This window comes from Lycium ferocissimum, chromosome 10, assembly GCF_029784015.1.
Source record: "Lycium ferocissimum isolate CSIRO_LF1 chromosome 10, AGI_CSIRO_Lferr_CH_V1, whole genome shotgun sequence".
Classification (NCBI taxonomy): Eukaryota; Viridiplantae; Streptophyta; class Magnoliopsida; order Solanales; family Solanaceae; genus Lycium; species Lycium ferocissimum.
In genome coordinates, this window is record NC_081351.1 from 31,992,629 (window position 1) to 32,005,104 (window position 12,476).

Here is a 12,476-nt window from a genome sequence, read left to right on the forward strand (position 1 = left end):
CACAAAAATTAGACCAAGAATAACAAAAATGGCACCTAAAAAAAAAATTCTAAACTTTTGAAATTGACCAAAAATAACATAAACTATAAAGTATGTACTTTTAAATATGAGTCCCCTTAATTCTTTTTCTATTTTCAAAAATCTAATTAAATTTAACCATCAAAATTTAGTAAATATCTGACCCGAGATCAAAAGTGTTCATTTTTAACAAAGTTAAAAAGGACCAACACTGCTACTTAAAGCACTATTTTGAACCTATTATCAAAAACAAACATGAAATCGCATAAACGCGAGTTACAAGACAACCTATGTTTGATCAGAAATCAGCACACTGTTTAAGGAATCAAACGCAATTCCTTAGGTCCACTATAAAACCGAAAAAGCTGTGTTGATCTCATCTCATCAATAAATATGGTTGAGCTCAAGTTTCTTGGAATGAATTTTGGTTGTGTAGTGGCAGCCCTTAGCAAAGGTGAATTCCCAGAAAAAGATTGTTTGCTTCCTTTAATATCCAAGCTCCTCGGCTATGCCATTGTTGCTGCCTCTACCACTGTTAAACTTCCTCAGGTATTTTCCTGAAAAATCTACTCTTTTTCGGGTTTTTTGAGTTCTACTTTAAAGAAGATAATTTTATGATCTCTAATTTCTGACCCGCTTTAAGTTTTGTCTATATCTTGAATCTATTCTAGCTTAACAGCTGATAACATTGTATTCATTGTCCCATTTATGTGCATGGAATTTAATGATGTAAATTTTGACTTATACATTGTGAAAGAAAATATTAAAGTGATGATTGGAAAGTAATCAGATAAAGAAAACATCAAGAAATCTGAAGACTTCAATGAACTTGATTAAAGCTGTGAATGTTATAGAAATGGAACAATGGGAAACACTTGAGAAGTCCAAAATGGAAAGAGTGTCATGTAAATTAGGGCCGGAGTAGTAATATATATCTTGGTGAACAGAGGCGGATCCAGAGTTTAAATTTTATGGGTTCAATCTATAGATTTTTAGCATTGAACCCATTATATTTTTAAAGTTAGGGGTTCATATCTATTATTTATTGCAATTTTAATAATTTTTTACATATAAATTTAGGCTCCGCGTCCAAAGTTTGGGGTTCAGTTGAACCCCAACCTTATAGGCTACATACGCCTCTGTTGGTGAACGACTATGTAGGTGGGTTGTCCAGTGCTGATTCTGTGGTCTTGTTATTCATTTTCAGTGAAAGACAAATTTTTCTGATCCCTTTTTTGTTCAACTTAGGAACTATAAAGTGTCATTTGTCACAATATTTTTTGGGGTTACGGGTAGGTAAGGTAAGTTGGTTAGGTTGTTATTACTAATTTAAATGTCTAATGGCTATAGCATTTACAGCTTGGACTAAGTGTATCACACATTCTTTCTCTTCCTCATGCAGATACTAAAAATTTTGCGACACAAAAGTGTTAGAGGGCTTAGTGTTGTGAGCTTCGAGCTAGAAGTAATTGGTTATACCATTGCTTTAGCATATTGTCTTCACAAAGGACTTCCTTTTTCAGCTTTCGGAGAGTATGCTTTTCTTTTGATTCAAGGTATGTCCAACATATGCATCTTGCACTCTCACTTCATTTAATAATCTATTCTTATATGTTGAGATGAGAAGGCGTGGAGGGGTGCAGCTTCTCAAATTTGCATTGGAGTTCTACTGGTTTGAGTGCAGAATTAGTGTGGTTTTTTTAGGCTAGCTACCATGCATCTTTCTTTTTTGTGGTTCTTTTTCTTTGAGCAGCCAATTTAATTCCTTTAACCAGTTCTGCTCAAGCCAATGACTGAAGCTCCTTTACAGCATTATGTTGGACTTTTGTTTTCCGAGATTGGATGAATAGATACTGGTAGTAGCATGGTTTTCTTAAGCCATTGAACAAGTATCTAGGTTGTACCTTACTGATAAAAAAAAATCTATGCCATGATATGGTATTTTGATTATTCACTCCTTTGTAGATAGAGTAAATAACCTTCAATCCATTGCACTTCAATATCTCAATTTCTTAGTTTCATATCTCTTCTTAAATCGTTTAGTGTGTCTCATCTAAAAGTTCAAACTGTTAATGCAGTGTACTTGAATTTTGCAACATACCCCTCAAACTAAGTTAAATTGTACGAGCTACCTCATCCAAAAGCTTATGATGTGGAGCGGAGACTTTCATTTATTTATTTTAGGTCTGCAAGACTGCAGCATCTCTAATATCTTGTGCCTTTTTACTTGTTGCAGCTGTCATTTTGGTTGCGATCATCTATTATTTTTCTCAGCCTTTGGGAACAAAGACATGGATTAGAGGATTATTGTGTCCTAACTCCTCCACCTTTGGATTCGTAAAAGGTGGTCTGACATAGGCATATAATCTTATAAATTGGCCATTTAAACTGATCTCTTTTGTTAATTTTAAGTGAGCCTTCCATTGGAATTAGAATCTGTTGTTCCTCCTATTTTAATCAACAGATATTGTGCTATAGCCCCAATTGTTTTGGCAGGCCAAATTGATCCCATTCTTTTTGAGGCCCTATATGTAAGTGGAAAATGGTGACTTATAATTCATTTCTGTAAAATGTCCTTGCTATCCTTACCTCAGTTAGAGTTTTTTGTTTTGTTGGACTACAACCCTCCAAAAGATATACATTCTTCTTTGATAAATGGAGTCCACAGAAACAGTACACCACTGCTCATGTTTGTAGTGGAATAAAACTTTTCAGGCCTCTCAGCATTCGATTTTTCTTTTTGCAAGGATTCCACAGATCTGGAAGAATTTTCAGGTATTCATTCATGTCATAATGGTTCTCATTTTAATTGCCATGAGGTCAACGTGAAGTTTCATACCTGATTGATTCTTACATTCATTTATGCAATGATGTGCAACCGGTAATCACTGCATATGCAGTTACATTTTTGCTACTTCCGTTCTTTTCTTACAGCTTCTTAATTTAGTAATTCTTTTTTATTCCTCAATGTTGTTTGAGCAGAACAGAAGCACTGGGGAACTAAGCTTTTTAACCTTTTTTATGAACTTTGGTGGTTCCATGGGTAAGTTTACCATTGAACTTCTTGTTGCACTTCCCAAAATGAAGTTCTCGCCCACTTTTCCTTTCTATGTTGCAGTTAGAGTGTTTACCAGCCTCCAAGAAAAAGCTCCAATGAGTGGTATGCTCTTGTTTTCTTTGATCTTAAACTCCACAGAAGTTTGCAATGTGCTATCTGGATATGGAAGCATTGTGCCTTTATCTATTTCCGAACTATAAGCTGATGCATTCTTAATTTCCACTTAATTCTAGTTTTTCAAATGCATAACCATGATCTAGATGTTTATTTTTTTCCTATAAGTACCATGATCAATATACTTAGTGGCTTTGGTGTATCATCATTGCTGTCACATTTGTTTTCTGCTACGGTAGAATGTGGATCAAGTGTTTTAAAGACATTTTTAGACAACATAATTGAAATCCTGTGAAGATGAGCTTGTACTAGGATAATCTTCAGATCAATATTACTCACTTTTTAGTCCTCTGTAATAGTGGTGTTTGGTGGTGCAGAGGGGAAAGGAACTAAGTCTTTTTGTTCCCTTCATCATTGCTGTTGCATAGCATTAGTCTGAAACTAAAGACTGGATATTATAATTGAGATGAAAACAAATCGCTCGAATGCGATTCAAAGAATAACCTTTAACCTTTATTAAAGAGGGTAGTTGAAAAATACTAAAAAATGAATTTCTTAGTTGATACGAGCTTTCAAAGCAAGCTGGTTTAACCCTGCTGATTTCTTTTGGACTTTAGCTTGAGATTGGTCAAAGCTGGGACATTAGAGTTCTAGCTCAACTTTGAAAAAGATCAGGAGGCTTGAGTTTGATGCAAAAAAAACTCGATTATGAGGGAAACGAGAAGGCAACATAATCATACAAACAGAATCAGCTTCTGATATTCAGTTTGCTGGCTTCAAAAATGGAAAAGAAAACAGTAACTGGAGAAAAACCTACTTATTATATATAGAAAGAAGTACGGAATTTGGATCTAGACTACTTTTGTTCAACTTGGCTCAATGCGCATCTTTGGTAAGTTACTCTTAAATAATATACTTCCAGTCTTAATTGTACAATGTACCACTTCGGATTTAGCTAGGTATTTCTTCATTGCATCTCTAGTTGTGGAATCATTTCCAGTTTATCTTTTGCCTTTAATATTTGTGAAACCAAAATGTTGACCAAGATTTCATTCTATAGGCCATGTTGTGCCCTCTCAGCCGAGAAGGTAATAAATAGACACAGAACACAGATGTGGCTCAGTAGAAACTCTCTTCCAGAGCACAAGATGATTTTTCACCATTCCTACCTAGATTCCACTTTCCAGCATCCTATTTTCAACTTCTTATTCACTTCAACATTCAACTTATCTTTTAGGCCTTTATGAACCATTTGCTCACTGTCTAGAGTAGACAATGAACAATTTGATCCTGGGAAATGCACCTTTACGCTTTAAGTGAAAAATCAGCAAAGAAGCACAGAATCTGTTAATTTTGCATTCATTTGTCCAGATTCAAGTCACTGATCAAAATCTTACTCTAATGATAAAATATTGGAGTAGTAGTTCTCCTTACATTTCTTTTTCTGTTGGAAGAGTGGTTTTGGAGGGGATGCAACTGAAATTTGGTCTACTAGAGTTCCAGCTGCATAGGAGTCAATATGCCTCTATTCATTTTCTTTCTTTCGTTTTTTCTTTTGATGAGAAAGATTTTGGACATACATAGTTGAGGAGAAATATACAATTGCTATCCGAATCGAATACTGATTCTATTGTATATATTTTGACTAAGTATATACCCTGTACAAGTGAAATACAAAATATAGAAAACTAAATCAAAATCTAAGACTCAAATCTTTCCATTGTTGTCTTGGATCCACAATTAATCCTACGGATCCTTCGGATGGATCTTATCAACGTCCGTGAATGATAAATCATAGATGGAACCGCCGAATCAGAAAAATTGGGTGCTATCATAAAGCTTTGTATCGTAAGAAGGAGATTTGCTCAAAAGTGCTTTTCTACTGATCTTTTAAGATTTTTGAAATGCTATTCTTTTGTAAGAAGTATTTTCTATCTGCAATGATGCCAAATTTTCATCCTATCAATTATCATTGTATGATCTTTGTAATTTGATCAATCCTGGCCTTCTAACAGATTTTGATTTTGTTGCAGTTGTCATGGGATCTGTGATTGGTGTAGTGATGAACGGTACCATCTTGAGTCAAATTCTCTTGTCCCAAGCACCAGCACCAAAGAAAGGGAAAAAGACAAATTAGAAATTTCATCTTCGTAAGCTGTGAATGGCTTTGATACTTGGTTTCTTCTGCACTACAAAGCTCACTGCAATGATACTCGAGCATTGCAGCTCGTCTGTCCACGTGATTCCACAAAGTACCTAACATAGATTTGCCTAGTTCAAAATTTAGAACTAACATCAATTCATCATAGGCTCACAAATTTACTTCAACACTAGTCTTCTTGAATTTTGAGTTGTCAATTATACTTTAGCCATGAATAGATTAGTTCATTTATACATGTAATTCCCATCAGTATCTGTCATAGATTTGCTTAGTTCAAAATATGGATTGATCACATATCCAACTTCACTTCAATTGAATTGTTACATGAAATACAATAACAACAGTTGATTGAAATTCAAGCTTCAAACACATGCTTTAGAATATTTCTAACAGTGTCCAAAATATCCTCCTCTTTGCATGAAGTAACAAACTTAACCCACAGAACAATAGGAAACTCACTCTTTTGCACTGGAACTGTGATTACATATGCAGCAACCACTATTGACGCAGCTAGATGATGTGAAGAACAATTTAAAAATGAAACCTCCCCCTTTTCATAGAGCAAGTCCATAATATCCATGCAAGCTTCAAGGCTTAATTGCTCTCCAACTTTAGCAACTTCACTCAACTTGGTAAGCAGATCTTCAAAGAATCTGAAGGCAATGCTTGATGTGCCGATCTCAAATTTCAATACCTGCATCAACATTAGCTCAACAACAACAACATACCCAGTGTAACTAGAGGCGGATTCAGAATTTAAACTCTATGCGTTCAATCTTTTAAGATTCTTAGCATTGAACCTGTTAATTTAAAGTTATGGGTTCATGCCTACTATTTATTAAAAATTTAATCAATTTTTACACATAAATTTATCTTTCTGCTTGAAAGTTAGGGGTTGTTTTAGATTGAGTGATATCTCCTCCCTCGGGTAGAGAGGTTTTCAAAAAAATATAACCAAAGCAAAATAGCAAGACAAACAAAGCCACTTGAAGCGAAGTAACAGGTAGTAGTAAAAACTGAAGAATAAGATATTATGCGAATACTAGGCCCTAATCTCAAATTTCAATACCTGCATGAACACCAGCTCAGCTTCTAGAAAATCCTTTGTTGTAAAATGCTGGTCTTTAATGGTGATGTCAGCTAAAGACTTGAAGGATTTTACACTGAGGCGAGGTGAATCGTGGATTTTGTTTGAGATCCATATTGCAGCAAGTGCAAAGAGCTGCAAATTGCTTTCTCTCAATGGTTGTAAGAGCCAGCTTTTAGCATTGTTATTTGCTGGTTTGGAAAGAGATGGGTAGAATCGATCGGCGAAAAGTGATAGTGCTGAGTATTTGACGATTGGAGAAACTTGAAGGTCCTGAGCCGATTGAATGAGGAATTCTACTACTCGAGTTCGTAAACAAGAGCAAACCTCCTCCTTCATTCTCGATTCCTGTGTCTCAAATCTGTTCTACGAAATAACTAAAAGAACCAAATGTTGTGTAACACAGGGATTAGTTTAAGCTTGAACGAATATCCAAGAGCACACCAAATATGGTTCCATTACGACCGCAGGTGACAATTAGTCTAATTTCATTTCATATATGGCCTTTATATAACTTGTAATTGAACTCAGAAACAACTATATTAATGCTCTCTAGTTTACTAGCAGCCTGAGACATGAAGTCTTAAGCCTAATTATACAACAAATAGCTGTTGGTTTGAAGATCTGGAGCCCTTAATGGGATGCCTTATGACACAACCTTCAAATGTTAGCTATTTACAACTCAAAAATGAGAAACTACCTATGTCTAGTCAAGTCGTCATTAATGTATATATCATCGATACTAATAGTGAATTACTACCTTCGAGCATAACACAATTCAGAGCTTGAAATGTAGGGATCATTCAGCGTTCAATTTATTGTATCGAAGTAGTTAAACTATTTTTTGTAATGTGAAAGTCGCTAAATTTTATTTTGAGAATGAAAGTCACTCAATTTTACTTGAGTTTCACAAAAGTAATGCGTACGCAATTCATGTACCGTAACTGAAGTTCTAACTGTGGTCATAAATCAACTAATGGGCGTAGCTGTTCAGTCAAATGGATTCAGTAGTTGAATGATGAATTAGGTTTTGCTCGTTAGACCAACACATAATGATAACAGAATCTGATGATTCATTCTCGAAGAAGCAGAATAATACTGCTGTCTATGGTAAAGAATTCAAAAAACACTTCACTAGCGAAAGATAACAATTCGATACCGAATATTAGCCAAAGCATGTAGAAAACAGCAAAATACGCTTCACAAGACTATACTTATAAGGCAGTCATTCAATTGGATAAGCAACTTTGAATTGATAATTACACACACTTCGAAGAGTAATGTTCTCCCATCACAATATGAACTCATCAACAATTATGCATGTAGAAAACAGCAAAATACGCTTCACAAGACCATACTTATAAGGCAGTCATTCAATTGGATAAGCAACTTTGAATTGATAATTACACACTTTTGAAGAGTAATGTTCTCCCATCACAATATGAACTCATCAACAATATGCGGCTTAATGAACCAAATCCAAAGGGTTTTCAGTTGCCTTTACACACAAACAAACACACACACACACACAGAGCCATAACTGAAATAAAGAATTAGCTCACCATGAAACCAAAATAAAGGACAGAAGCTCGTAATGAAGCCAATAAAACAGGCATGCAGTTCAGAGACATGCAGAAGAACAAAAATAAAGTCGTTCACGCTTTAGATAGCTTCAATCATCCTTTCTGATGAAGCTAGCTGATGCATTCATTTGATTTAGCAAAACGATTGCAATCAATCCCCCCAAGGAGAATATGAATGTATCATGACCTTCAAGGACAACAAAAGTAGAACTGGTATGACTGACTACAATAAGCATATCCTTGATCTCCATTCGTATTCAAGATTCCACCCTAGAAAGACCAAGCTATGCCCACAGGTGACATAATATATTCCAAATCCATGAAGTCACCAAAAGTTCCTTAACTAGAACTGAACTAGTTAAGTCAACATGGTAACACACGAGCTCACTAACTTTTGGCCCCAAAACCAGACTTACAACTTGTAGTTCTGTCTAAGCAAAGCACAGAGCTTCTAGGAGTCCCGAAGTGCATCTCGACACCCAAAAAAAAAAACCAGAAAGTCTGCTGTAACTATTTATTTACTGAACATCTAGAGGTTGATACCTTGCCTTAAACAATATCTTGATCTGATACTCTAGTTCTCAACAAAAACAAAACCATGCACTAGTTCTGAACACCTTTCCCAAATGTCATCACAAGTCACACAAGCACATTGTGAGAGACAATAGAGAAAGATTCAGACAATCAGGCTTATACGGCATTTTAGAATTATAGTAGCATATCATGGCCTTGAGACACACTTTCTTTTTCAGTATGAGTGCAGGTTTGACTATTGAAACCCGACTTTTCACCATTGTCCTTCATTTACCAGGTGAATCACACTATTGTCAAATTCCCCTCATTCACCAAAAATACAAGAATGATTCCTGGTGAGGGCACATCCAAAGCACATCTGATTTGATTCGTGAATAAGTAAAGAAATCTTGACAGAATTTGTAAAAACAAACGACAAGTCGAAGGCAATAACATATGGAAATTGTATTTACTTTTCATATTTCTAAGCTAAGATTAAACAAAAGAATTCGCAAATAAAAGTGCTAATGCTACAACCAGTTCATAAATTGTTAAAGCTTCCAATGAAGCAAAATATAATACAAAAATGTACGAAGTAGGTAGAAGCTGAGGAACAAACAAGCAGTAAATGTAAGAGTAATGATTTTTTATAAGACGTGTTCAGCAAAGTTGATCCCAAGTGCAGACTTTAAATCTTTCCATGATGCAATCACGTCATTGATAACATGCGAGTGAATCACAATCTTGACTTTCTATTAGCTTAATGTGTTTATCGTAGTGTATAAGAGAAAGCAATAGTCTGAGTTATGCACTTCTATTATCTCCTATTCTTTTCAGTTTCCCATCAAATGCCTCTGATGAGTCAAGGAGAATGTGTTCACGATATTGAATCTTTCATATGGAGGGTATATTTAATGAAGAACTTTGCAAAACATAAACCGGTAAACACATATTCCAACCAAAACACCAACTCCTTGGATTACAGCCTTTTCCTTCCTTTCTTTTTCAGAAAGTAGCATGTTGAGTCCTCTCCCAGTAGAAGTGATAAGAACTCCACGTTAAAGGAGCATACCAGCCCAAAAATAGCATCACTAGGATTGTACATACGCAAAAAAGGGGAACTCAAAAAAGACAAGGTCCAACAATGAAGGCTAAATATGTTCTTGCATTAACCAGCATGCGAACTCAAGAATATATAAATGTAATAAAAGCCAAATAACTTCAATAGCAGAATATTCGAGCATAAGATTGATCTCAGTCTACCCCACAAAGGTAGGGATAAGGTCTGCGAACATCCTACCCTCCCCAGACCCCACTTATGAGATTACACTGGGGATGTTGTTGTTGCTGAAGATTGTTCTCGGTCAGCTCCTTTTTTCTAGTTATTTCTGGAACTGGAACTCCCGCCAAAGCTCGACCACCTTCTGAATGTGCAAGCCACCAGATTCCTTCCTGTTGTAAGTCCTAGCCTGGCCTTAAAGGAGTTTGACCTGGCGGTACTGCTTGATGCAATATTTACAGCTCTTACTTGACCAGCCACCTGTCTATTTTCATTCCCAGCTTCAGGCACACCACCATCACTGGCGCTTGTTGCATCGGGATTTTCAGGTTCAGGTGTATCCAAGTTCACAGCAACAGAACCCCTAGTTGTCCTCAACCAATCCGCACTTTCAGAAGTCACCAATCTACATTTCTTAACCTTAACTTTCACCAAATTTGGACATCCACCAGCAAGCGCTTCCATGCCCTGATCAGATACCGGGCAACTCTTTATACATAATTTCCTCAACGCAATACATTTCGCAGCAATACACGACAGTTCCGGATCCCCAACAGTTTCACTTCCACACAAAGCTAATCTCTCTAAATTCAAGCAATTCGTAGCCAACTTCTCCAAACTAGCACACGTCGGATTCACTCCAATCAAAACCAATTCTTGCAAATTAGGACAATGTTTAGCCACCGCAATTAACCCCTCATCACTTATCCTATTAGTCTTCCATCCATCAATATGAAGCTTCCTTAAAAGCTTACAACTTTCAGCAACAATCTTTAAACCATTATTAGTACATTCAGGGGTTTTCACTAAATGCAATATTTCAAGAATCAAACATTTCGAAATAGCACTAAGACCAGCATCACTCACCTGAAGCCTCTCAAGATGGATCTCAACAAGCCCTTCAACTTGTTCAGCAATCACTTCAAGAATCTTATCCCAATCACCAGAACATCGAAAAAGCTTCAACGTCCTTAAATTCTTCGATCCAATAATCAACGGTCCAAAACACTGTCCATTATACAATTCCTTCAAACAAATAACCCGTAACGAACCACCAGCAACACCTGGACCAATCGGCTCAGCTGCAGCCCCATCCGTTATGCCACGTAAGCGTTTAACCGACAATTCCTCCATTAAAGCACAATTATTCAACACAGCATTCATTCCTTTAGCACCAAAAGCACAAGATCCACATGATAACTTCTTCAAACCTTTACAATTCTTAGCAAAAGCTTCCATACCAGTATCAGTTAACTCTCTACATGACCTAAGCTTTAACCTCATTAAATTCCGACACCTTAAAGATATCAAAACCAACGCATCATCATCAATACTAACAGATCTACGGTCACATTTCAAAGCTAACTTCGTAACGGAATCAAAACGTGAAAAAATTAACGGAATAAAAGTTACAAGTTCAGATTGTGCGTTAAGTGATAAACGATGACGACTTTGACCTTCGACATGTAACCAACGACGACAAACTAAAGAACAGCTTTTTCTGTCACCTGATGTAAGGAAATGGAAAATGCAAGCTAAACATTCATCAGGTATATTAGATGAATAATCAAAATCATTGAATAAATCGACGATGACGTCATCGATGTCGTCAGTTTCTTTCTTCATTGAAGCAATAATCACCGGTGAAGATCTACGATTTTGAGCTCCGGCAACGGTGGAGATTGATTGACCCATCCACCACTAAAAAAGAAAAAGAAAAAGGTTAGGTTACTGTATGTATGTGTTTCTGCGTGTAGAATTACTATTTCACTGGTTTTTTGTGCTCGTCTTTTTCGGGTGCAAGTTGGAAATTTAAGCGGACCTGAAAATAGAATTAGTTGGGATTTAATTTTCAAATTTACTGGAAGTTTGTTAAGGGGTGAGAAATTGTATTAAGGCTATAAATTATTTTTTACGAAATGGCCGTTGTTTGAATGAGAGGTCAAAAAGTGCGTGCCGTGTGGACTTACCTGTAAGTAGGCGTGCCTGTTGGGGTAATTGACGCAATGCGTGAAAGAATAATAGGAAAAGGGTCATTGGCACTTATTCCCTATTTTGGGCGAGTCTTTAATTTTTGCCCTTTGAACAAATACTCTCTCCGGCTCAATATAAGCGGGGAGTGTGGAAGATTTTGCCCTGATTTTTTTATTATATTTGAGTTTTATTTTTATTTTTTTTAAAGGAAAGTTAAAATATAACTATAATCATTTTATTTTTTTTTGAAAGGAAAATATAATTCTCTTCCATATTTGACTAGGCCTTTTTTGAGAGGAAAAGGTTTTGGATCTCTATAAATTGAAGAATCCTTCTTATAATAGCATTCACAATATAGTCATTAAAGAATTTTGTTTAGGGGAGATTATTCACCCAATAGAGTTTATGCTTCTTTATATTAGTTTTTCAATATGTAGGTCATTTGACCAAATCATATTATAATATTATGTTTTTGTAGTATATTTTATTTGTTCTTAATTTATCGTCGTTCAAGGTGTCTGAAATTGTTAGCTTCCGCATGACGTCCTGATTAGTTCAACGGGGAGTTAAAGAAAGAAATAGAAACTTTGAAATTTGAGGGTTTAAAATAAGTTATAAATATTTATGTGGTTGTAAATCATTTCATTATGGATAAACGAAAAGTTTTAAGTTAAAAGTATTTCTAAATA

At 35.7% G+C, this 12,476-nt stretch overlaps 3 protein-coding genes across 7 annotated transcripts; 1 reads left to right on the forward strand and 2 right to left on the reverse strand.

Moving 5' to 3' along the window:
• The first annotated feature begins 171 nt into the window (after positions 1 to 171).
• LOC132033418 (mannose-P-dolichol utilization defect 1 protein homolog 2-like) lies at positions 172 to 5,734 on the forward strand. 5 transcript variants are annotated; one of them, XR_009408739.1, is made up of 9 exons: positions 179 to 567; positions 1,421 to 1,574; positions 2,255 to 2,327; positions 2,483 to 2,549; positions 2,734 to 2,793; positions 3,001 to 3,061; positions 3,137 to 3,178; positions 3,808 to 4,082; positions 5,224 to 5,734. XR_009408739.1 is itself a non-coding variant. In XM_059423390.1 (8 exons), the coding sequence occupies exons 1-8, from the start codon at positions 412 to 414 to the stop codon at positions 5,325 to 5,327; spliced, it is 717 nt and encodes a 238-aa protein (XP_059279373.1). In that variant the 5' UTR covers positions 179 to 411; the 3' UTR covers positions 5,328 to 5,734. The 5 variants fall into 5 exon arrangements, 3 of the variants coding, with proteins under 3 accessions (XP_059279372.1, XP_059279375.1, XP_059279373.1); XR_009408738.1 differs by having other exon boundaries at positions 172 to 567; positions 3,001 to 3,178; XM_059423390.1 differs by lacking the exon at positions 3,808 to 4,082.
• Positions 5,625 to 9,527, reverse strand: LOC132033419 (cyclin-J18). The gene is made up of 2 exons (XM_059423393.1): positions 6,421 to 9,527; positions 5,625 to 6,045 (listed from the first exon to the last, which is right to left on the reverse strand). The coding sequence occupies exons 1-2, from the start codon at positions 6,775 to 6,777 to the stop codon at positions 5,707 to 5,709; spliced, it is 696 nt and encodes a 231-aa protein (XP_059279376.1). The 5' UTR covers positions 6,778 to 9,527; the 3' UTR covers positions 5,625 to 5,706.
• A 152-nt stretch (positions 9,528 to 9,679) lies between these two features.
• LOC132033417 (F-box protein At1g47056-like) lies at positions 9,680 to 11,785 on the reverse strand. Its single transcript, XM_059423388.1, has one exon. The coding sequence runs from the start codon at positions 11,506 to 11,508 to the stop codon at positions 9,913 to 9,915; it is 1,596 nt and encodes a 531-aa protein (XP_059279371.1). The 5' UTR covers positions 11,509 to 11,785; the 3' UTR covers positions 9,680 to 9,912.
• Positions 11,786 to 12,476: the final 691 nt, after the last annotated feature.

Excerpts from the sequence above, each read along its gene's own strand:
- LOC132033418 (XM_059423389.1), top strand. The coding sequence starts at position 412 with ATGGTTGAGCTCAAGTTTCTTGGAATGAATTTTGGTTGTGTAGTGGCA. Across the intron at positions 2,328-2,482 it reads ACATGGATTAGAGGATTATT|ATATTGTGCTATAGCCCCAA; the intron begins GTGTCCTAACTC and ends TTTAATCAACAG. Across the intron at positions 3,179-5,223 it reads AGAAAAAGCTCCAATGAGTG|TTGTCATGGGATCTGTGATT; the intron begins GTATGCTCTTGT and ends ATTTTGTTGCAG.
- LOC132033419 (XM_059423393.1), bottom strand. The coding sequence starts at position 6,777 with ATGAAGGAGGAGGTTTGCTCTTGTTTACGAACTCGAGTAGTAGAATTC. Across the intron at positions 6,046-6,420 it reads CTGAGCTGGTGTTCATGCAG|GTATTGAAATTTGAGATCGG; the intron begins GTATTGAAATTT and ends ATGTTGATGCAG.
- LOC132033417 (XM_059423388.1), bottom strand. The coding sequence starts at position 11,508 with ATGGGTCAATCAATCTCCACCGTTGCCGGAGCTCAAAATCGTAGATCT.